We start from the raw sequence: 24244 nt of genomic DNA, 5'->3' as shown, positions 1-24244 counted from the left end.
TTTAAAAAAGCAAATTAACTGTATTTAACAATTTATGGGGTTATGTCTATGATCCCACACTCAAGCCAGGCAACCCTGCACTCAAGCCGGTTGAGCCCACGCTCAAGCTGGTGACCTTGGGGTTTCAAACCTGGGTCCTCAGCGCCCCAGGTCAAGGCTCTATCCATGGCGCCACTGCCTGGTCAGACATTCTGTTATCTTTTTTTTTTTTTTTTACAGAAACAGAGAGAGTCAGAGAGAAGGAGAGACAGGGACAGACAGACAGGAACGGAGAGATGAGAAGCATCAATCATTAGTTTTTCGTTGCACATTGCGACACCTTAGTTGTTAATTGATCACTTTCTCATATGTGCCTTGACCGTGGGCCTTCAGTAGACCGAGTAACCCCTTGCTCGAGCCAGCAACCTTGGGTACAAGTTGGTGAGCTTTTGTTCAAATCAGATGAGCCTGCGCTCAAGCTGGCAACCTCGAAGTCTCGAACCTGGGTCCTCGGCATCCCAGTCCAACGGTCTATCCACTGCGCCACCACCTGGTCAGGCTTTTTTTTTTTTTTTTTTTTTTTAATAGAGACAGAGTCAGAGAGAGGGATAGACAGGGACAGACAGACAGGAACGGAGAGATGAGAAGCATCAATATTAGTTTTTCATTGCACACTGAGACACCTTAGTTGTTCATTGATTGCTTTCTCATAAAGGCCTTGACCATGGGCCTTCAACAGACCGAGTAACCCCTTGCTCGAGCCAGCAACCTTGGGTCCAAGTTGGTGAGCTTTTGTTCAAACCAGATGAGCCCACGTTCAAGCTGACGACCTCGGGGTCTCAAACCTGGGTCCTCAGCATTCCAGTCTGACGCTCTATCCACTGCGCCACCGCCTGGTCAGGCTCTGTTATCTTTTTAAAATATTTTTATTGATTGATTTTAGAGAAAGAAGAAAGCAGAGAGAGAAAAAAAGATCTATTTATTGTTCCACTTATTTATGCATTCGTTGGCTGATTCTTGTATGTGCCCTGATCAGGAATCAAATCTGCAACCTTGGCGTATGAGGGCTATGAATGGTCTAACCACTGAGCTAACTGGCCAGGGCTCTGTTAGCTTTTTTATTCAAACACAGAATAAAAGAAAAGAAATTGGAAAAATGCTGAAACCTACACTCTCCTTGGAAATTCACAGTGCAGCATCTTAGTGTCCTGCAGGGTCTGAGGAGGAGAAAAAAAGTCAAACCTGTGTGACTTAATTTTCCACATTCTCTTTAGAAATACAGAAATATATATATATATATATATATATATATATATATATTTTTTTTTTTTTTTTTTTTTTTTTACAGGGACAGAGAGAGAGTCAGAGAGAAGGATAGATAGGGACAGACAGACAGGAATGGAGAGAGATGAGAAGCATCAATCATCAGTTTTTCGTTGTGACACCTTAGTTGTTCATTGATTGCTTTCTCATATGTGCCTTGACCGCGGGCCTTCAGCAGACCCAGTAACCCCTTGCTCGAGCCAGCGACCTTGGGTCTAAGCTGGTGAGCTTTGCTCAAACCAGATGAACCCGCACTCAAGCTGGTGACCTTGGGGTCTCGAACCTGGGTCCTCCGCATCCCAGTCCAACACTCTATCCACTGTGCCAGCGCCTGGTCAGGTCAGGCAGAACTTACCAGTGTTTGATTGGACCGCTTTATAGAAGAAAATGGCCCTGGCTGGGCAGTTCAGTTGGTTAGAGCATGGTCCCATACTACCAGGTTGATGGTTCCACCCCATTTCAGGACACATACAATAGTCAACCAATGAATGCATAAATGGAACAAGAAATCGATGTTTTCCCTCTCCTTTCCTCTCTAAAATCAATAAATAAAAATTAAAGAAATAAAAGGAGAAAATGAAGCATAGAAGATATTAAAGAAATCCGGTAGCTGGCCAATTGGCATTGGGTTTTAAACACAGGACCCTAGCACTAAAGCGTTCTTTGTCACAAAATACAGGCGTCGCAACTTCTTCTCCCCTTATTGGTCAGAAAAGAAAAGATTGTATTGGCCAGACAGCCTCTCAGCCTCGTCTGAGATGGGCTCGGTCGGAGCGCCCCCTCGTGGCCTGCGTGGGAAAGCGCATCTCTGGTTAATGCCATTTTTGTGTTTGTGACGTCCATTTGGATTGAGGTCAAATTTGGTTTACTGATCTGCATCCATAAAGTCTTTTGTAGGTATTCTCACTGCCAGTGGACCACTCCGTCTCCTGTACCACTTCAAGTCTGTCGGAGCCCACAGTCTTTGACGTTCCACCTCCCAAAACATTCACCCTGCGAACACTTCCCTACACCCCACTGCCTCCCCTTTCTGGGCTATGGTGTCCCACCTGGATGACAAATTAGCGTCCTATGCTCTTGGCTCACCCTACATCCACTCCAACCTCCCTGGGATATTTTTCTGAAGCTAGACCAGAGTGTTCTTTTCAAAACACCAGTAATTATCCTGATATAAACCCAGCTAAAGGTGCTTTAATGGTCCCCAGTGTCCTTGAAAAACTAAATTCGTACCAGCACTGGCAGGGACCTAAATAACCTGTCCCTGTAATTTTTCCATTGTAATTTCTCTGTCTTGCTCCCTCATTAGACTTCAGCTATGCTGGCTCTTTTATTTCTTTTCTGAACAAAGGACATCAACGTGTGATTTTCTCTGCCTGGAATGCTTTTTGCTAGCTAATCACAAGGCAAAAAACCTGTTTGCATTTCTTAAAATGCATATGTGATTTCCTCAAGAAAAAAAAAAAATTCCCTGACAATACTAAATCCCCCTATTCTTTTGCACAACAGACCACATTTTCTTTTTTCTTTTTAGAAGGGGCAGACAGGGACAGACAGACAGGAAAGGAGAGAAATGAGAATCATCAATCCTTTGTTGCGATTCCTTAGTTCATTGATTGCTTTCTCATATGTGCCTTGATCAGGGGCCTCCAGCTGAATGAGCGACCCTCGCTTAAGCCAGCAACCTTGGACTCAGGCCAGCAACCATTGGGTCATGTCTATGGACCCATGCTCAAGTCAGCAACCCAGTGCTCAAGCTAGATAACCCCATGCTCAAGCTAGTGACCTTGGGTAGACCACACTTTCTTTTTTATTTTTTTTAAATATATTTTTTAATTTTTTAAAATTTTATTTGTTCATTTTAGAGAGGAGAGAGAGAGGGAGAGAGAGAGAGAGAGAAGAGAGAGACAGGGGGAAGGAGCTGGAAGCATCAATTCCCGTATGTGCCTTGACCAGGCAAGCCCAGGGTTTCTAACCGGCGACCTCAGCATTTCCAGGTTGACGCTTTATCCACTGCGCTACCACAGGTCAGGCTTAGTTGTTCATTGATTGCTTTCTCATATGTGCCTTGACCGCGGGCCTTCAGCAGACCGAGTAGAGCCTTGCTCGAGCCAATGACTTTGGGTCCAAGCTGGTGAGCTTTTGCTCAAACCAGATGAGCCTGCGCTCAAGCTGGTGACCTTGGGGTCTCGAATCTGGGTCTTCCACATTGCAGTCCGACGCTCTATCCACTGTGCCACTGCCTGGTCAGGCTAATTTTTTTATTTATTCATTTTAGAGAAGAGAGAGAGAGAGAGAGAAAGAGAGAGAGAGAGAGAGAAGGGGGGAGGAGCAGGAAGCATCAACTCCCATATGTGCCTTGACCAGGCAGGCCCAGGGTTTTGAACTGGCAACCTCAGCATTTCGGGTCGACGTTTTATCCACTGCGCCACCACAGGTCAGGCCAAGACCACACTTTCTTTTTTTTTTTTTTTTGTATTTTTCTGAAGCTGGAAACGGGGAGGCAGTCAGACAGACTCCCGCATGCGCCGGACCGGGATCCACCCGGCACGCCCACCAGGGGGCGACGCTCTGCCCACCAGGGGGCGTCGCTCTGTTGCGACCAGAGCCACTCTAGCGCCTGGGGCAGAGGCCAAGGAGCCACCCCCAGCGCTCGGGCAATCTTTGCTACAATGGAGCCTCGGCTGCGGGAGGGGAAGAGAGACAGAGAGGAATGAGAAGGGGGGGTGGAGAAGCAGATGGGCGCTTCTCCTATGTGCCCTGGCTGGGAATCGAACCTAGGACTCCTGCACGCCAGGCCGACGCTCTACCACTACATCAATCTGTTCTTATATGTGCCTTGACTGGAGTTGGAACCATCAACCTCTGAGCTTCGGGATGATGCTCTAACCATCTGAACTATCTGGCCAGGGTGAAGACATATTATTCTTTTTTTTTAATTTTTTTAATTTTTATTTATATAGAGAGGGATAGATAGGGACAGACAGACGGGAACGAAGAGAGATAAGAAGCATAAATCATCAGTTTTTCATTGCAACACCTTAGCTGTTCATTGATTGCTTTCTCGTATATGCCTTGACCGTGGGCCTTCAGCAGACCAAGCAACCCCTTGCTCGAGCCAGAGACCTTAGGTCCAAGCTGGTGAGCTTTTTGCTCAAGTCAGATGAGCCCGCGGTCAAGCTGGCAACCTTCGAGTCTCGAACCTGGGTACTTCCACATTCCAGTCCGACGCTGTATCTATTGAGCCACCGCCTGGTCAGGCAAGACATATTATTCTTGAGTAGGACAGTGTTCGACAAGGAGCATTGCTCAAAAACATTTTTCTCAATCAGTTCGCTGAAAGGTGACTGATGAGCCCTGGTTGAATAGCTCAGTTGGATAGAGCATTATTCCAATATGCAAAGGTTCTGGATTTGACCCCGCCCAGGTCAGGGCTCAGACAGGGACAGATCAATGTTTCTGTCTCTCTCCCTTCCTCTTTTTTTAAAAAAATTAATAAATAAAATATTTTTGAAAAATAAAGAGTGGCTGCCTGACTAGGCTGTGGTCAGTGGATAAAGCGTCGGACTGGGACGTGTAGGACCCAGGTTCGAAACCCCAAGGTCGCTGGTTTGAGCACAGCTCATCAGTTTGAGACCAAGGTCCTCGATCCGCTGTAGACCCCGGTCAAGGCACATATAAGAAAGTAATCAATGAACAACTAAGGTGCCACAAAAAAGAATTGATGAGGCTCTGGCCGGTTGGCTCAGTGGTAGAGCGTCGGCTTGGTGTGCAGGAATCCCGGGTTCAATTCCCGGCCAGGGCACACAGGAGAAGTGCCCATCTGCTTCTCCACCCCTCCCCCTCTCCTTCCTCTCTGTCTCTCTCTTCCCCTCCCGCAGCCAAGGCTCCATTGGAGCAAAGTTGGCCCGGGTGCTGAGGATGGCTCTGTGGCCTCTGCCTCAGGTGCTAGAATGGCTCTGGATGTAACAGAGCAACAGCCCAGATGGGCAGAGCATCGACCCCTGGTGGGCATGCTGGGTGGATCCCAGTCGGGCACATGTGGGAGTCTGTCTGACTGCTTCCCCATTTCCAACTTCAGAAAAATACAAACAAACAAAAAAAATTGATGCTTCTCATCTCTCTTCCTTCCTGTCTGTCTGTTCCTCTCTCTGTCTCTGTCACACACATACACACACAAATAAATCTAGGTTTGGTGGTTTGTGCCAAGTGTTTCTGCATGTGGGTTATTTTTTATTTATTTATTTTATTTAGTTATTTTTTTGTATTTTTCTGAAGCTGGAAATGGGGAGAGACAGTCAGACAGACTCCCGCATGCGCCCAGCCGGGATGCGACGCTCCGCCCACCAGGGGGCGATGCTCTGCCCCTCCGGGGCGTCGCTCTGCCGCGACCAGAGCCACTCTAGCGCCTGGGGCAGAAGCCAAGGAGCCATCCCCAGCGCCCGGGCCATCTCTGCTCCAATGGAGCCTTGGCTGCGGGAGTGGAAGAGAGAGACAGAGAGGAAGGAGGGGGGCGGGGTGGAGAAGCAAATGGGCGCTTCTCCTATGTGCCCTGGCCGGGAATCGAACCAGGGTCCCCCGCACGCCAGGCCGACGCTCTACCGCTGAGCCAACCGGCCAGGGCTGGGTTATTATTTTTTAAAGACTTTATTTATTTACTTTAGAGAGGGGAAGAGAGCAGTGGTAGTCAACCTGGTCCCTACTGCCCACTAGTGGGCGTTCCAGCTTCTATGGTGGGCGGTAGCGGAGCAACCAAACTATAAATAAAAAGATAGATTTAACTATAGTAAGTTGTTTTATAAAGATTTATTCTGGGCCCTGGCCAGTTGGCTCAGTGGTAGAGCATCGGCCTGGCGTGTGGAAGTCCCGGGTTTGATTCCCGGCCAGGGCACACAGGAGAAGCGCCCATCTGCTTCACCACCCCTCCCCCTCTCCTTCCTCTCTGTCTCTCTCTTCCCCTCCCGCAGCCAAGGCTCCATTGGAGCAAAAGTTTGCCCTGGCTCTGGGGATGGCTCTGTGGCCTCTGCCTCAGGTGCTAGAATGGCTCTGATTGCGGCAGAGCGAAGCCCCAAGATGGGCAGAGCATCGCCCCCTGGTGGGCGTGCTGGGTGTGTCCAGGTGGGGCGCATGCGGGAGTCTGTCTGACTGCCTCCCCGTTTCCAACTTCAGAAAAAAAAAAAAAAAATGTATATATATATATATATATATTTATTTATTCTGCCAAACTTAGCAAAAATCCAACATAAAGTACTTGGTAAGTAATTATTATTATATGTTTTAACTTGCTGTAACTCTGCTTTATAAATTTTATAAGTAAAGTTACTTCCCTACTTTATAAATGACCATTACTGTGGAACCGGTAGGTGGTTAGAAAATTTTACTACTAACAGAGATACAAAAGTGGGCGGTAGGTATCAGGAAGAGAGAGAAGGGGAGGAGAAGCAGGAAATATCAACTCCCATATCTGCCTTGACTAGGGAAACCCAGGGTTTTGAACTGGGAACCTCAGCATTCCAAGTCGACGCTTTATCCACTGCACCACCACAGGTCAGGCACACATTTGGGGTATTTGATCATGTCATATCTGGCCTGTCCATCCTTCCCCAGTGAGCTCAGATGCTCTGGGGTATCTCCTTCCCCAAACCAGGGGTGCCTCTTACATTGACATGGCGTTGCCTTTCTCTGCTGCATCCTCAAGTCTCCCAGCAAACCAAGCTGCTGGCTGCGTGAGACCAAATAGCATTCATCTTAATCTCTAGTCTCTGTGTAGCATGCACAAGGCTTCTTAATTACGTGTGTTGGGTGAATTAACAAATATTAGAGACTTTAAGCTCCCCTTTTCCCGGTTGGGGCCTGGGGTGTGCTCCACATTTGAGTGCCTCCGGCCATGTATGTGCACACTCAGGAAAACTGAGAAGTATGTGGAGGATTCAGAATGAGTCACGGGCAGCCACCGCCACAGTGGTATGCAGAATATTTTGAGCTGTAAACACTGAAGGCTCAGAAGGCTCAGGAGGAAACTTTGACCTTTCTCACTTTCTGCTTAAAAGCATTTAAAGTAGAATACCTGCGCCAGGAAGGGAGATCACCATAGATAAGTATGGTTTAGTATGAACTAGTGTGTGATAGGAAAGAATCCAGCAAGGTGGCTTTGGTCAAAGTTCTCCTTGTGTGCCATTGTTTCAAGATGGCCAGCAAACATTTTACTAAACGTTAACTCTTTTCATCCCTTATAAATGGCCTTATGTCCCTGAAGCACCTAGATCCTTGCTTCTCCCTCCTTCTAGAAGGCCGTATTTACCTATGTTGCTTCCAGTTTTTGGAATTTTCACACTTATGTGAATTTCCTATACATATGTATTAAAACTAGTTTCTCCTGTTAATCTGCTTGTGTCATTTTTTTTTTTTTTTTTTTTACAGGGACAGAGAGAGGGATAGATAGACAGGAAAGGAGAGAGATGAGAAGCACCAATCATCAGGTTTTCCTTGTGATACCTTAGTTGTTCATTGATTGCTTTCTCATATGTGCCTTGACCATGGGGCTTCAGCAGACCAAGTAACCCCTTGCTTGAGCCAGTGACCTTGGGTCCAAGCTGGTGAGCTTTTTTTTTCTTTTCTTTTTTCTCAAGGCAGATGAGCCCCCCCCCCCCCCCCCTTGCCGGCACAGTGGATAAGATGTCGACCTGGAAGGCTGAGGTCCCTGGTTCGAAACCCTGGGCTTGCCTGGTCAAGGCACATGTGGGAGTTGATGCTTCCTGCTCTTCCCTTCTCTCTCTCTCTCTCTCTCTTCTCTCTCTGAAATGAATAAATAAAGTCTTTAAAAAATTAAAAAAAAAAAAAGAATTCTGGAATGTGAGGACACAACGATGTGCATGCGCTTAACACTACCAAATACTCCACTTTTTTTTTTAAATTTTTTTTTCTTTTCTTTTTTTTAATTTTTTTTTTCTTTTTTTTTTTTTCTGAAGCTAGAAACCGGGAGAGACAGTCAGACAGACTCCTGCATTCGCCCGACCGGGATCCACCCGGCACGCCCACCAGGGGGCGACGCTCTGCCCACCAGGGGGCGATGCTCTGCCGAGATCAGAGCCACTGTAGCGCCTGGGGCAGAGGCCAAGGAGCCATCCCCAGCGCCCGGGCCATCTTTGCTCCAATGGAGCCTCGGTTGCGGGCAGGGGAAGAGAGAGACAGAGAGGAAGGAGAGGGGGAGGGGTGGAGAAGCAAATGGGCGCTTCTCCTGTGTGCCCTGGCCGGGAATCGAACCCGGGACTTCTACACGCCAGGCCGACGCTCTACCGCTGAGCCAACCGGCCAGGGACCAAATACTCCACTTTTTAAAAGTGTTCAGATGCACCCCGGCAGGGTAGTTCAGTTGGTTATTGCATCATCTCTGATATGACAAATTTGTGGGTTCCATTCCGGATCAGGGCACATCAAGGAATCAACCAATGAATGCCTAAATAAGTGAAACAATGAATCAATGTCTCCCCCCACTCTAATAAATGAATAAATAAAATGGTTCATATGGGAAATTTTATATTCTATGTATTTTACGACAATTTAAAAAAATCTCAGAGCAGCCTGACCAGGCGGTGGTGCAGTGGATAGAGCACCGGACTGGGACGCGGAGGACCCAGGTTTGAGACCCCAAGGTCCCCAATTTGAGCGCGGGCTCATCGGGTTTGACCAAGGCTCACCAGCTTGAGCCCAAGGTCGCTGGCTCAAGCAAGGGGTCACTCGGTCTGCTGTAGCCCCCCCAGTCAAGGCACATATGAGAAATAAATCAATGAACAACTAAGGAGCCGCAACGAAGAATTGATGTTTCTCATGTCTCTCTTTCCCTGTCTGTCTGTCCCTATCTGTCCTTCTCTCTGACTCTCTCAGTCTCTGCCCCCCCCCCCCCCAAAAAAAAAAAAAAAAATCTCAAGAGCACTGCCTTTCAAAACAGAAGCCTCAGGGTCGGATAGCTTCACAGCGTTGGCGCCTGGCCCCGCCCACCGGCGGGAAAGTCGTCTTTTCTGTGTTTCCAGCCCTGGTTTCAGAGATAGTTATCAGCTCCAGCTCCACCTATCTGAACTCAAACTCGCGGACTGCGAGCCAGTGATCGAGGGTCCTCTCCCACAGTCTGGTAAGTCCGGGGGACCCTTCCTCTGTAGGAGACAAGGCGCGATCAGATGTTCCCAGACACCTCGGTCTTTCAAGCCCGTGCTGTTAAGTTGCTCAGCCAGGCTCCCCTTCAAAGGTAGAAAAGACCCATTTTCCAGATGAAACAAGGAACCGGGAGCCGCGTGTGTGTGTGAACAGGGGTGGGGGTGGGTGAGACCGGAGGAGTGTCCATAGGCTCTGAGGCTGGTTGTTTGGATTCCTGTGCAAAGAAAAGGTTATTTATGCAGGGTTTTACGAGGGATGGGCCCTTGATCTCGGGTTCTTATATGGGCTGATTTTTTTTTTTTTTCTTTTTTTGACAGAGAGAGTCAGAGGGAGGGACAGATAGGGACAGACAGAGAGGAAGGGAGAGAGATGAGAAACATCAGTTCTTCATTGCAGCACCTTAGTTGTTCACCGATTGCTTTCTCCTATGTGCCTTGACGCGGGGAGGGGGGGGGGAGCTACAGCAGAGCAAGTGACCCCTTGCTCAAGCCAGGCATCCTGGGGTCACGTCTATGATCCCACGCTCAAGCCAGCGACTCCTCGCTAAAGCTGGTGAGCCCGCGCTCAAGCCTGTGACCTCCGGGTTTCAAACCTGGGTCCTTTGCATCCCAGTCCGTCGCTCCATCCACGGTGCCACCGCCTGGTCAAGCTGTGTTGATTTCTTACACCCCATAAGTGTATGAAGCTGGGTGACTGTTACTCCATCAACAGTTTTTAAAAAGAAGTTGGCCTGACCTGTGGTGGCTCAGTGGATAAAGCGTCGACCTGGAAACGCTGAGGTCACCGGTTCGAAACCCTGGGCTTGCCTGGTCAAGGCACATATGGGAGTTGATGCTTCCAGCTCCTCCCCCCTTCTCTCTCTCTACCTCTCTCTCCTCTCTAAAAAAAATGGATTAAAAAAAATAAATAAAAATAAAAAGAAGAGTGGTAAAATACACATAAAATGTACAGTAATAACTGTCAACTCTATTGTTATTGGCAGCATTAAAAACCTAGTTGTGCTCGCTTCGGGAGCACATATACTAAAATTGGAACGATACAGAGAAAATTAGCATGGCTCCTGCACAAGGATGACACGCAAATTCGTGAAGCGTTCCATATTTAAAAAAACAAACAAACAAACAAAAAAACCTATTTGTGGTAGAATAGCCTGGCCTGTGGTGATGTAGGGGGTAGAGCCTGGTCTTGGAATGCTGAGGTTGCCGGTTCAAAGGTCAAGGCACTTACCAGAAGCAATGATAAGGAGTTGATGCTTCACATTCCTTCTCGCTCTCTAAAATCAATAAACAAAAAATATTTTTGTTTGACCGGTGGTGGCGCAGTGGATAAAGCGTCGACCTGGAACGCTGAGGTTGCTGGTTCGAAACCCGCGGTTTGCCTGGTCAAGGCACATATAAAAAAAAACTTGATGCTACCCTTCTACCCCCCCCCCCCCCGTCTGTCTCTCTGTCCATCCATTTTATTGTATCTCTCTCTCTCTCTCTCTTTCTTCCCCCTCCCCTCTTTCTAAAAAAAATTTTTTTTTAAAAAGGAAAACTTTTAAAAATTGTGGTAGAATACACATAATGTAAAATTGATGATCCTTTCTTTCTTTCTAAAGATTTTTAAAAAGATTTTGTTTATTCATTTTAGAGAGGAGAGGGGGAGAGAGAGAGAGAGATAGAGAGAGGAGGGGGAGGAGCCAGAAGCATCAACTCCCTTGTGTGCCTTGACCAGGCAAGGCCAGGGTTTCAAACCGGCAACCTCAACATTCCAGGTTGATGCTTTATCCACTGCGCCACCACAGGTCAGGTCTTAAAGATTTTATTTATTGATTTTACGAGGGGCTGGAGGAGAAGCAATAAGCATCAACTCATAGTTGCTTCACTTTAGTTGTTCATTGGTTGCCTATTGTATGTGTCTTGACCTGGCAAGCTCAGGATTTCAAATCGGTGACCTCAGAGTTCCAGGTTGACACTTGACCCCACTACGCCATCATAAGCCAGGCAAAATTGATTATCTAAAATAAAATAAAAATTATTGATTTTAGAGAGAGAGAGAGAAACATCCATTTGTTGCTCCACTTATTTATTGGTTGATTTTTGTATGGGTCCTGATTGGGGGATTGAATTTACAACCTTGGCCTATCTGGACAACAAACACTCCAACCAACTAAGATGTCCAGCCAGGGCATCTTAACTATTTTTTTTTCATCTTAACTATTTTTTTTTAAATTTATTCCTTTATAGAGGGAAGAGAATGAGAGAGAGAAAGAGAAAGGGGGGAGGAGCAGGAAGCATCAACTCCCATATGTGCCTTGGCCAGGCAAGCCCAGGGTTTCGAACCGGCAACCTCAGCATTCCAGGTTGATGCTTTATCCACTGCGCCACCACAGGTCAGGCTTAACTATTTTTTTAAAAAAAATTTTTTTTAATTTATTTATTTTTAGAGAGAGAGGAGAGAGAGAAGGGGGAAGGAACAGGAAGCATCAACTCCCATATGTGCCTTGTCCAGGCAAGCCTGGGGTTTCGAACTGGCAACCTCAGAGTTCCAGGTCAACACTTTATCCACTGCACCACCACAGGTCAGGTCAGGCCATCTTAACTATTTTTAAGTGTACAATTCAGTACTGTGAAGTGTATTGACATTGTTGCGCACCAATCTCCAGAACTCTTACTCGTTTTACAAAACGGAAACTCCATATCTATTTATTTTTTATTTTTTATTCAGAGACAGAGAGAGAGAGTCAGAGAGAGGGATAGATAGGGACAGACAGACAGGAACAGAGAGAGATGAGAAGCATCAATCATCAGTTTTTCGTTGGGACACCTTAGTTGTTCATTGATTGCTTTCTCATATGTGCCTTGACCGCGGGCCTTCAGCAGACCGAGTAACCCCTTGCTCGAACAGTAACGCTCCATTACTCCTCTCAGCCCCTACAACCACCATTTTTACGTTTTTTGGTGGTCTTTTTTGTTTGTTTGTTTGTTTTTTTGCTTCTTAAAATTTTTAAATTACAATTCACATTCAATTTATATTAGTTTCAGGTACACAGCACAGTGATTAGACATTTACATAACTTATGAAGTGATCCTTCTGATAAGCTGGTTCCACCCCCACTCCCCTAGCACCGCACAGAGTTATTACAATATTACTGACTTTTCCCTGTGCTTCACTTTATATCCCTGTGACTGTTCTGAGACTGCGACCTGCACTTCTCAATCCCTCTACCTTCTTCACCCAGCCCCCCACCATGCTCCTTTCTGTTTGTGACTAAGCAATTCAGAGAATTAGAATCGGACCGGACCGTACTTGTCTTTTTGTGATGGGTTTATTTCACTTAGCATACTGTCCTCAAGGTTCATTAAATGTAGCCTGTGACAAAATTTCCCCCCTTTAAAAGGTTTTTTCCTGCCTGACCAGGCGGTGGCGTAGTGGATGGAATATCGGACTGGGATGCAGAGGACCCAGGTTCGAGACCCCGAGGTCGCCAGCGTGGGCTTATCTGGTTTGAGCAAAGCTCACCAGCTTGGACCAAGGTCACTGGCTCGAGCGAGGGGTTACTCGGTCTGCTGAAGGCCCGTGGTCAAGGCACATATGAGAAAGCAATCAATGAACAACTAAGGTGTCGCAACGCGCAACAAAAAACTAATGATTGATGCTTCTCATCTCTCCATTCCTGTCTGTCTGTCCCTGTCTATCCCTCTCTCTGACTCACTCTCTGTCTCTGTAAAAAAAAAAAAAAAAAAAAGTTTTTTTTTCCTGCCCCTGCCGAGGGCTGTAGTGTAGACATTCCAGGCCTTAAATAGGTAGGAGATAAGGTCCTGTCATTTCTGATCGAGATTCAATAGTAGGCCTCCCTCTCTTATGGCCACTGGAAGGCCATTCTGGTTTGATGCTTTCTCTGAGCTGGCCTAGAATCTCTCCCTCCCTACAAATTCCATCTCTTTCTACCCCAGCTCCAAATGCCAAACCCATTTCACTCCAAAACAAAAACAAAAAAACCCCGGAAAGCTGTCGAGTTTCAGGGTCCATGGTTGGGAAATGTGGCCTGTGAGCTGTCCCTTTTTTATTTATTTATTTTTTTTACAGGGACAGAGAGAGAGAGAGAGAGAGACAGAGAGAGGGATAGATAGGGACAGACAGGAACGGAGAGAGATGAGAAGCATCTCTCTCTCTCGCAACTAAGGTGATTGCGACACCTTAGTTGTTTATTGATTGCTTTCTCATATGTGCCTTGACTGTGGGCCTTCAGCAGACCGAGTAACCCCTTGCTCGAGCCAATGACCTTGGGTCCAAGCTGGTGAGCTTTTGCTCAAACCAGATGAGCCTGCGCTCAAGCTGGCGACCTTGGGGTCTCGAACCTGGGTCCTTCCACATCCCAGTCTGACGTTCTAACCACTGCGTCGCCTAGCCAGGCCTGTGAGCTGTCTTATTGCCGAGCCTTATGGGCACCTATCCAGGATGGGAGGAAATAATAATAAGAAGCTTTTCCTCTGTTTAACAGAGGGAGAGAGGGCAGAGTGGTCTGTAGCTTGTGAAGAATCAGACAGCTGATACAGGGTAGAGCTGGATTTGAACCTGGGTAATATGGCTTCAAAAATCAGCCTTCTTTCCTGACCTGTGGAGGCACAGTGGCTAAAGTGTCAACCTGGAATGTTGAGGTAGCCAGTTTGAAACCCCCAGCTTGCCCGGTAAAGGCACATACGAGAAGCAACTATGAGATGCTTCCCGCTCCTCCCCCCTGCCTTTCTCTCACTCTCTCTCTCCTCTCTCTAAAATCAATGAATAAAATCTGAAAAAAATAAAATCAGTCTTCTTATCCATACCACTCATATCAATTGAGCAGATACTGTGTGCTTTATACTGGAAGCTTTTCCTTCTCTCTTCAAACAACCTTTCCAGTAATGTTGAAATGTACTAAAAGTCTTATTTACATTTTTGTGTGTGTGTGTGTGACAGAGACAAAGAGACAGAGTGAGGGACAGATAGGGATAGAAAGACAGGAAGGGAGAGAGATGAGAAGCATCAATTCTTCATTGCGACACCTTAGTTGTTCATTGATTGCTTTCTCATATGTGCCTTGACGGGGGGGGGGGGGGGCAGCTACGGCAGACCAAGTGACCCCTTGCTCAAGCCAGCGACCTTGGGCTCAAGCTGGTAAGCTTTGCTCAAACCAGAGGAGCCTGCACTCAAGCTGGCCACCTCGGGGTTTCGAACCTGGGTTCTCCACGTCCCAGTCCAACGCTTTATCCACTGCGCCATCGCATGGTCAGGCAAGTCTTATTTACATTTGAAGAAACCAAAACTCAGACATGAACGACCTATCCAATATATTCTTTTACCATCGCCCTTTGGAATTGGTCTTCTATGGCCAAGAGTGGATGAACATGCTTGATGGCTTTCAGTCTTGTTTTCTCTGCAGACCTAAGCCTCAAGGTCATCCAGGATGCTGTTTCAACATGTTCGTCAATTTGGTCAGAAGCTGGTTCGCCGTCGGCCCCTGGAGCTGAAGGAGAGGTCTGAGAACCATCTGGCCCGTTGCCTGAGCACCTTGGATCTGGTGGCCTTGGGTGTGGGCAGCACCCTGGGCGCTGGCGTGTACATCCTGGCTGGTGAAGTAGCCAAGGACAAAGCTGGCCCAGCGATTGTTCTGTGCTTCCTGGTGGCTGCCCTGACTTCTGTGTTGTCTGGGCTCTGCTACGCGGAATTTGGGGCCCGGGTACCATGCTCCGGTTCTGCGTATCTCTACAGCTACATCACGGTGGGACAACTGTGTGCCTTTGTCACTGGATGGACCCTCATACTCTCCTATGTCATTGGTGAGATGACGGGGCCAGTGCAAGGAAAACAAGGAACTCAGATCAGGAAAATAGGAGGGGGGATTGGGGTCTTCACCCTCATTCATGGACACTTTGTGTTATCCACCTTGTGCCAAGACATGAAGAATAGTGTCAGGAAAACCTCCAAACTTCATTCTAGTCAACTCTGTCTTATTCCCCTTAGGTGATTGAAACAAGAACGAGAAAGAAATGAGAACAGTAGGAATTGGGGAAGAAATGTGTTCCCCAGGGCTCACTCCCTCATCTCTGAGAGGTCTTTGCTCAGCTGTTGGCCTCAGGGGTTTTCCGCTGACTATCTAATTTAAAATTTCAACTCTTATCTCACAGCTCTCTAGGTCCCACTTCATTTTCTTTCTTCTTCTTCTTTTTTTTGTTTACTTTTCTGACGTGAGAAGCAGGGAGGCAGACAGACTCCTGTATGCGCCCAACTGGGATCCACCTGGCATGCCCACTAGGGGGTGATGCTCTGCCCATCTGGGCTGTTGCTCTACTGCAATCGGAGCCATTCTAGCACCTGAGGTGGAGGCCATGGAGCCATTCTCAGCGCCAGGGCCAACTTTGCTCCAATAGAGCTTTGGCTGCGGGAGGAGAAGAGAGAGATAGAGAGAAAGGAGAAGTAGAAGGGTGGAGAAGCAGATGGACACTTCTCCTGTGTACCCTGGCTGGGAATTGAACCCGAGACTTCCACATGCCCAGCCGATACTCTACTACTGAGCCAACCAGCCAGGGCTTCCGTTTTCTTTCCTATTGATTGACTGATTGATTTTAGAAAGGAAGTAGAGAAAGAGAAACATCAATCCATTGCTTCACTCATTAAGCATTCATTCGTTGATTCTTTTTTTTTTTTTTGTATTTTTCTGAAGCTGGAAATGGGGAGAGACAGTCAGACAGACTCCCGCATGCGCCGGACCGGGATCCACCCGGCACGCCCACCAGGGGCGACGCTCTGCCCACCAGGGGGCGATGCTCTGCCCCTCTGGGGCGTCGCTCTGCCGCCACCAGAGCCACTCTAGCGCCTGGGGCAGAGGCCAAGGAGCTGTCCCCAGCGCCCAGGCCATCTTTGCTCCAATGGAGCCTTGGCTGCGGGAGGGGAAGAGAGAGACAGAGAGGAAGAAGGGGGTGGGGGTGGAGAAGCAAATGGGCGCTTCTCCTGTGTGCCCTGGCCGGGAATCAAACCCGGGTCCCCCGTACGCCAGGCCGATGCTCTACCGCTGAGCCAACCGGCCAGGGCCTCATTCGTTGATTCTTGTATGGGCTCTGACCTGGAATTGAATCTGCAACCTTGGTGTATCGGGATGAAGCTATAACCAACTGAGCTACCTGGCCAGGGTTCTCTGTTCTCTTTTCTTGCATAACATTGATTTCTTTCTAATATATTAAATAGTTTACCTGTTTTGTGAAACACCTGTGTCTACTCTCCCCACCCCATGAGAAGAAGAAACTCTTTTGAGATTAGGTATTTTGTATCTTTGCTTTAGCCAAAAATATATCTCAGGGTGCCTGGCGGGGGTGCAGACTGTTTGCCCATGAATGTGACTTCTTCTGCCCTGCAGGGAGCGCCAGTGTGGCCAGGGCCTGGAGTTCTGCCGTCGACAGCCTGACCGGGAACCGCATCTCTCAGGTGCTGCAGGGCAGTGTGTCTCTGCATGTGCCCCACCTGGCCAAGTACCTTGACTTTCTCTCGCTGGGCCTGGTGCTGCTGCTCACCGGTGAGGCAGGGGTCAGGGACAGGATGGGATGAGTGGGGTAGGGAGGGGAGCTGAGATGGGAAAGTCTTGGAGGTGGCAAAAGGGTGGGTGGGAGGCATTTGAGGCCAAGAAAGGAGGATTTGTGGTAGGAGAGACAGGAAAGCAAGAGGTAGGCCATTGTTTCCCACCCTTGGAACTTGGCATTTTATTTTATTATTTTATTTTTAATTTTTTTTGGTGTGGAGTGATCCTTGTCAGCTATTGAGTGAATCTAGAATGATCTAGTCACTAGTGGTGTCCACCCCCTCAAATAGGACAATCAAAATATCTCCAGACATTGTCAAATGTCCCTTGGGGGTCAAAGTCACCTCCAGCTGAGAACTATTGACCTAAACAAACAAGTTTCTTCCTCTGTACTAAGACTAAAGTCTTTAAAAATTATTTCATTTAACTTTTAAAAAAAATTGAGGTGAAATTTACAGAATGTAAAATTATTTCCTCCAGTGCCTGACCAGGCGGTGGCGCAGTGGATAGAGCGTCAGACTGGGATGTGGAGGACCCAGGTTCGAGACCCCGAGGTTGCCAGCTTGAGCACGGTCTCATCTGGTTTGAGCAAAGCTCACCAGCTTGGACCCAAGGTCGCTGGCTTGAGCAAGGGGGTCACTCAGTCTACTGTAGCCCTCCCCTGGTCAAGGCATATATGAGAAAGCAATCAATGAAAAACTGATAATTGATGCTTCTCATCTCTCTCCATTTCTGTCTGTCCCTATCTATCCCTCTCTCTGTAAAAAAAAAAAAATGTGTAAGGCAACATTAAAAAAAGGTAAATGTATGTTTTCCTTGTTTCCATAAATTGGTTATCAAACAAATATGATTTTATTTTTTATTTATTTTTTACAGAGACAGAGAGTGAGTCAGAGAGGGATAGACAGGGACAGACAGACAGGAGCGGACAGAGATGAGAAGCATCAATCATTAGTTTTTCATTGTGTGTTGCAACACGTTAGTTGTTCATTGATTGCTTTCTCATATGTGCCTTGACTGTGGAGCTACAGCAGACCGAGTAACCCCTTGCTCAAGCCAGCAACCTTGGGTCCAAGCTGGTGAGCTTTGCTCAAACCAGATGAGCCCGCGCTCAAGCTGGCGACCTCGGGGTCTTGAACCTGGGTCCTCGGCATCCCAGTCCAATGCTCTATCCACTGCGCCACCGCCTGGTCAGGCCAAACAAACATGATTTTAAGTTAATAAAACTATAACTGGAACTAATTTCTTTTTTTTTTTTTTGTATTTTTCTGAAGTTGAAAATGGGGAGGCAGTCAGACTCCCGCATGTGCCCAACCAAGATCCACCCAGCATGCCCACCAGGGGGCGATGCTCTGCCCATCTGGGGCGTGGCTCTGTTGCAACCAGATCCATTCTAGCGCCTGAGGCAGAGACCACAGAGCCATCCTCAGCACCCGGGCCATCTTTGCTCCAATGGAGCCTCAGGAATGCGGGAGGGGAAGAGAGAGACAGAGAGGAAGGAGAGGGGGAGGGGTGGAGAAGCAGATGGGCGCTTCTTCTGTGTGCCCTGGCCGGGGATTGAACCTGGGACTCCCGCACGCCAGGCCGACGCTCTTCCACTGAGCCAACCGGCCAGAGCCTAATTTCATTTTTTGAAAAAAAAACAAACAAAACTCACTCCCAGGGATCAACGAGCATGAAAAAAACTCACTACTCAAAACGGTTAAGATGTACAGTGTAGTAATTTGATACCTGTGTATACTGCAAGATGGTTGCCAAAGTAAGAACTCAACCATTTTATTTTATTTTATTTTTAAAATTTATTCATTGATTTTAGAGAGAGAGAAAGGGAGAGAGAGAGAGAGACAGGAACATTGATCTGTTCCTGTATGTGCCCTGACCAGGGATTGAACCGGCAACCTTTGCGTATCAGGACAGTGCTTTAACCAACTGAGCTATCTGGCGAGGGCAGAAATCAACCATTTTAACGTGTTCAATTTGGTGGCCCTTAGTACATTCACAGTGTTGTGCAATCATCACCATCTAGTTCCAGAACTTTTTTGTCACTTCAAAAGGAAACCTTGTAGCCCTGGCCGGTTGGCTCAGCGGTAGAGCGTCGGCCTAGCGTGCGGAGGACCCGGGTTCGATTCCCGGCCAGGGCACACAGGAGAAGCGCCCATTTGCTTCTCCACCCCTCCGCCGCGCTTTCCTCTCTGTCTCTTTCTTCCCCTCCCGCAGCCAAGGCTCCATTGGAGCAAGGATGGCCCGGGCACTGGGGATGGCTCTGTGGCCTCTGCCTCAGGCGCTAGAGTGGCTCTGGTCGCAACATGGCAACGCCCAGGATGGGCAGAGCATCGTCCCCTGGTGGGCGTGCCGGGTAGATCCCGGTCGGGCGCATGCGGGAGTCTGTCTGACTGTCTCTCCCTGTTTCCAGCTTCAGAAAAATGAAAAAAAAATAAAAATAAAAAATAAAAATAAAAGGAAACCTTGTACCCATTAAGCAGTTCCCTGCCAGCTGCTGGAAACTACTAGTCTGCTTCCTATCTAGTGTGTGTGTGTGTGTGTGTGTGTGTGTGTGTGTGTGTGTGTGTGTGTGTGTGTGTGTGACAGAGAGAGAGAGGGACAGATAGAGACAGCAAACAGGAAGGGAGATAGGGAGATGAGAAGCATCAATTCTTCATTGTGGCACCTTAGTTGTTCATTGATTGCTTTCTCACATGTGCCTTGACCAGGGGGCTATAGCAGAGTAAGTGACCCCTTGCTTGAACCAGCGACGTTGGGCTCAAGCTGGCAACCTCGGGCTTTCGAACCTTGGTCCTTTGTGTCCCAGTCCGATGCTCTATCCATTACGCCACCGCCTGGTCAGTCCCTTGTCTAGTTTTTTATTCCATCTTCTCCGCAGGTTTACTGGTTCTGGGAGCGAGTGAGTCAGCCCTGGTTACCAAGATGTTCACAGGCGTGAACCTTCTGGTTCTGACCTTCGTTGTCCTCTCTGGCTTCATTAAGGGAGACCTGCACCACTGGCAGCTCACGAGACAGGACTATGAGTTGGCCAAATTTGGATCCAATAACACCTCTAGGTCAGGGTGGCACCCTTAGCCATAGTCGCGTGTGTGGGACACAGAGCTGGGAGTATGGTGGGGAGCAGAGGTCTGGGCTGGTGGGTCCAGGTGGTGGGGACGGGAGTCCAGGACTGTGGTCTTGACTGTGGTCCAGTAGAGATGGCTGAAGACTCCATGTTCTTTCTCATCTCTTTTTCCACCATAGCTTGGGCCCTCTGGGCTCTGGAGGGTTTGTGCCTTTTGGCTTTGACGGAATTCTCCGTGGGGCAGCAACGTGTTTCTATGCATTTGTTGGTTTTGACTGCATTGCCACTGCAGGTAACATGGTCATCCACTCCATTTGGGGTATAGGCACCATTTGGGCTGTCCTTGGGCACAGGGTTGGTAGAAGGTTAGCTGGCTCTTGAAGGTTTGAGGGAAGAGCATTGTGTGAAGGCATGTTTTCCTGATCCAACCCTTCCACCCGTCCCGTAGGGGAAGAAGCCCGCAACCCTCAGCGCTCCATCCCGCTGGGCACTGTGATCTCGCTCTTCATCTGCTTTTTGGCGTATTTTGGTGTCTCGGCTGCGCTCACTCTCATGGTGCCCTACTACCAGATTAATTCTGACAGCCCCTTGCCACAGGCTTTCCTCTCTGTTGGGTGGGGCCCTGCCAGATATGTCGTGGCTGCTGGGACCCTCTGTGCTCTTTCATCCAGGTCAGTGTCCAAAGTTCTCTCCCGTCTCTTTTTTTTTTTTTTTTTGCGAGAGAGACAGACACAGAGAGGGACAGACAGACTGGAAGGGAGAGAGATGAGAAGTATCAATTCTTCGTTGTCGTGCTTTAGTTGTGCATTGATTGCTTTCTCATATGTGCCTTGATCGGGGGTGGGGAGCTACAGCAGAGTGAATGACCCCTTGCTCAAGCCAGCAATCTTGGGTTCAAGCTGGTGAGACTCAAACCAGATGATGAGTCCATGCTCAAGCCGGTGACCTTGGGTTTCGAGCCTGGGTCCCCCACGTCCCAGCACCATGCTCTATTCACTGTGCCACCACCTGGTCAGGTCCCGACTATTTCTAATTCTCAAGTGTCCTCGGATGCACAGACAGAGAGGGAGAGACAGCTTGCAGGGGTCTCAAACTCGCGGCCCGCCGAACAATTTTGTGCAGCCCACAGACTAATCCCCTAGGCTTACTTAATTTTATCCAAAATATTTTGAACTTCGTGGAATAGTCTGCGGGCCGCACAAAATTGTTCGGCGGGCCGCGAGTTTGAGACCCCTGCCTTAAGCCCTGTTTTTCCTGCTCTTTATGTCCTCACACATTTCATTCTCTCCTCCAGCCTCCTGGGTTCCATGTTCCCCATGCCTCGGGTGATCTTTGCGATGGCGGAGGATGGGCTCCTCTTCCGAGTGCTTGCCCGGGTCTATGCACGCACGCGCACCCCCATTGTAGCCACCATAGTTTCTGGAACTCTTGCAGGTAAATCAACAAAACTCACTCCTTTTTCGATCAATTTTCTGAACTTGGATGTTTCCAGTGGGTTCTCATCCTTTCCCCCACCTTGTTTGCACCCTCATTGTAGCATTCATGGCGTTCCTCTTTGAGCTGAGTGATCTTGTGGACCTCATGTCCATTGGGACCCTGCTGGCTTACTCCCTGGTGGCCTTTTCTGTGCTTGTCCTCAGGTGAGACTCCACTGCCTCTTGAATGAGGGTCTTGAACGGATGCGTGTTGATGGTTCATGTTGTCTCCTGAGCATACGGTTACACTCCAGGTGGGGAAGAGGTGGATTGGCTGCCTGGTGTTGGATGGGTAGATGCTAGTGTGAATGTTGAATTAAAACCTCTAATTCAGGTACCAGCCAGACCAGAATTTAAGCAAGAGTGAGAAAATGGAAGTGGAAATCATTGAGACAACGCTTGAACATGAAGCAAATTCTTTGGAATCTGTACCTGAAGGAGGAATATCAAAGACTCTAAAAAGTCTGTGTAGCCCTGTGAACAACATCCCCACTCGGCAGTCTGGCCAGATCGTCTGTGGATGTGCCTTACTGCTGGGTGAGCAGTGGGCTGTCTCTTTGGTGATGTCCTGAAGTTGACAGGATAAGGGGGTAGCGTGCTTTTGGCAGCTGAGGAAGAATCTTGGAGATAAGACAGCCCTTTTTAAAATTCATTTATTAATTTTAGAGAGAGGGAACAGAGGAGAGAGAAACATCAATCTAATACATTCATTGATTAATTCCTGTACGTGCCCTGACTGGGGATTGACCCCGCAACCTTTGCATATTGGGAAGATGCTCTTTTTTTTTTTTTTTTTTTTTTACAGAGACAGAGAGTGAGTCAGAGAGAGGGATAGACAGGGACAGACAGACAGGAACGGAGAGAGATGAGAAGCATCAATCATTAGTTTTTCATTGCGTGTTGCAACACCTTAGTTGTTCATTGATTGCTTTCTCATATGTGCCTTGACTGTGGGCCTTCAGCAGACTGAGTAACCCTTTGCTGGAGCCAGTGACCCTGGGTTCAAGCTGGTGGGCTTTTTGCTCAAACTGGATGAGCCTGCACTCAAGCTGGCGACCTCGGGGTCTCGAACCTGGGTCCTCTGCATCCCAGTCCGACGCTCTATCCACTGCGCCACCGCCTGGTCAGGCGGGAAGATGCTCTTAACCAATGGAGCTACACATTCAGGGCTTATGGCTCTTTTTGATGTCTTGATGTGGGCAGTTAGGGCGTGGGATGTGAACCAAGGTCTTGACACATTTGGCTCTTGAAGTTGGACCTGATCTTCTACCTGACCCTTGCAGCTCTCCTGCTGACCGCCCTGTGCCTGGTACTGGCCCAGTGGCCCAGTCATCTGGTCTCTGGAGACCCAGTGTGCACAACGGTAACTGCATTGCTGCTTCTGCTCATAATGGGGATCATTTTCATCATTTGGAGACAGCCTCAGAACCCAACTCCCCTTCGCTTCAAGGTAGGTGACTTTATGCCCCCAAACTATCTACCCTGAGACAATGAACTTTGCATACTTTGCTGGACCAAGGAAGACGTGGGGGATGGGGGTTGCTAAAACCCATGAACCATTCCCTGATCCACACTCTACCCAGGAACATCCAGTGGGACACCTGGTAGGAGTGGGCATTGAATGAGACTGGAGTCTCCCTTCCCACCCAGTGGAGAAGGGGGTCTCCCTTCCAAGCATGTGGTGTGTTTAGGGTCTTACCGACTTTGCCCACAGGTCCCTGCTTTGCCTGTTCTCCCACTGGTCAGCATCTTTGTGAATAATTACTTGATGATGCAAATGACCTCTACAACCTGGGCCCAATTTGGCATCTGGATGGTGATTGGTAAGTAGTTTTCTAGGAAAAAGAGCCCTTTTGGGTGACTCAACCCAATCTCTTCTTCCTGCTACCTTTCCCCCCGAAACTGTCTCAGATGCCATAAGAGGAGGCCTGTTGGGCACTTTTGCTTCTTAATTTTTATTTATTTTTTTGTATTTTTCTGAAGCTGGAAACGGGGAGAGATAGTCAGACAGACTCACGCATGCGCCCGACCAGGATCCACCCAGCACACCCACCAGGGGCGACGCTCTGCCCACCAGGGGGTGATGCTCTGCCCCTCCGGGGCGTAGCTCTGCCGTGACCAGAGCCACTCTGGCACCTGGGGCAGAGGCCAAGGAGCCATCCCCAGTGCCCGGGCCATCTTTGCTCCAATAGAGCCTTGGCTGCAGGAGGGGAAGAGAGAGACAGAGAGGAAGGAGGGGGTGGGGGTGGAGAAGCAAATGGGTGCTTCTCCTATGTGCCCTGGCCAGGAATCGAACCCAGGTCCCCCGCACACCAGGCCGACGCTCTACCGCTGAGCCAACCGGCCCAGGGCCTGCTTCTTGTTATCTCATTTCTATCCTAGGATTTGCCATATACTTTGGCTATGGGATCCGACACAGCTTGGAGAAAACCAGAGATCAACGCTCACCAACCTCAAACTCTCAAACTCTTGACAAAAACATCCCTACTGCGAATTAGTTTAACCACAGGAAGTAGATGCTGTGGGACCTCTGTATGCTGGAAGCATCTTCTGCTTCAGTGGAGACTTTCAGCCTATATGGCATGTGAAGGTGCGATGTATTTAGAGTTCTGGATTTATTGCCAGAAAATGCCTCCAATGTGGTATCCTTTGTTTTGTTTTGTGTCTTGTTTTGTTTTGAGAGAGATAAGAGGGAATAGGGTAACTACGAGTATCAAC

General features: G+C 48.3%; 1 protein-coding gene and 1 non-coding gene across 2 annotated transcripts; both read left to right on the top strand.

The window, feature by feature from the left end:
• Positions 1 to 10448: 10448 nt before the first annotated feature.
• Positions 10449 to 10555, top strand: LOC136401901 (U6 spliceosomal RNA). The gene has a single exon (XR_010750825.1). It is a non-coding gene; the product is annotated as a U6 spliceosomal RNA (small nuclear RNA).
• Positions 10556 to 14875: 4320 nt separating this feature from the next.
• On the top strand, positions 14876 to 24024 carry LOC136398218 (cationic amino acid transporter 3-like). The gene is made up of 11 exons (XM_066372585.1): positions 14876 to 15251; positions 16826 to 16981; positions 19866 to 20043; positions 20231 to 20343; positions 20500 to 20722; positions 21346 to 21485; positions 21589 to 21691; positions 21861 to 22063; positions 22810 to 22976; positions 23241 to 23349; positions 23909 to 24024. Exons 1-11 carry the CDS (start codon positions 14879 to 14881, stop codon positions 24022 to 24024), a joined length of 1881 nt encoding a protein of 626 aa, XP_066228682.1. The 5' UTR covers positions 14876 to 14878.
• The last annotated feature ends 220 nt before the right edge of the window (positions 24025 to 24244 follow it).

The sequence above is a fragment of the Saccopteryx leptura genome, chromosome 3 (genome assembly GCF_036850995.1).
Source record: "Saccopteryx leptura isolate mSacLep1 chromosome 3, mSacLep1_pri_phased_curated, whole genome shotgun sequence".
Lineage (NCBI taxonomy): Eukaryota > Metazoa > Chordata > Mammalia > Chiroptera > Emballonuridae > Saccopteryx > Saccopteryx leptura.
The sequence above is the reverse complement of the archived record's forward strand: the minus strand, read 5'-3'. Positions and strand labels throughout refer to the sequence as shown.

What these genes read in the sequence shown, in the direction of transcription:
- LOC136398218 (XM_066372585.1), top strand. Translation starts at nt 14,879, where the DNA reads ATGCTGTTTCAACATGTTCGTCAATTTGGTCAGAAGCTGGTTCGCCGT. An exon ending in CCTGGTGCTGCTGCTCACCG is followed by an intron (nt 16,982 to 19,865) that starts GTGAGGCAGGGG and finishes TCTTCTCCGCAG; the next exon opens with GTTTACTGGTTCTGGGAGCG. An exon ending in GGATCCAATAACACCTCTAG is followed by an intron (nt 20,044 to 20,230) that starts GTCAGGGTGGCA and finishes TTTCCACCATAG; the next exon opens with CTTGGGCCCTCTGGGCTCTG.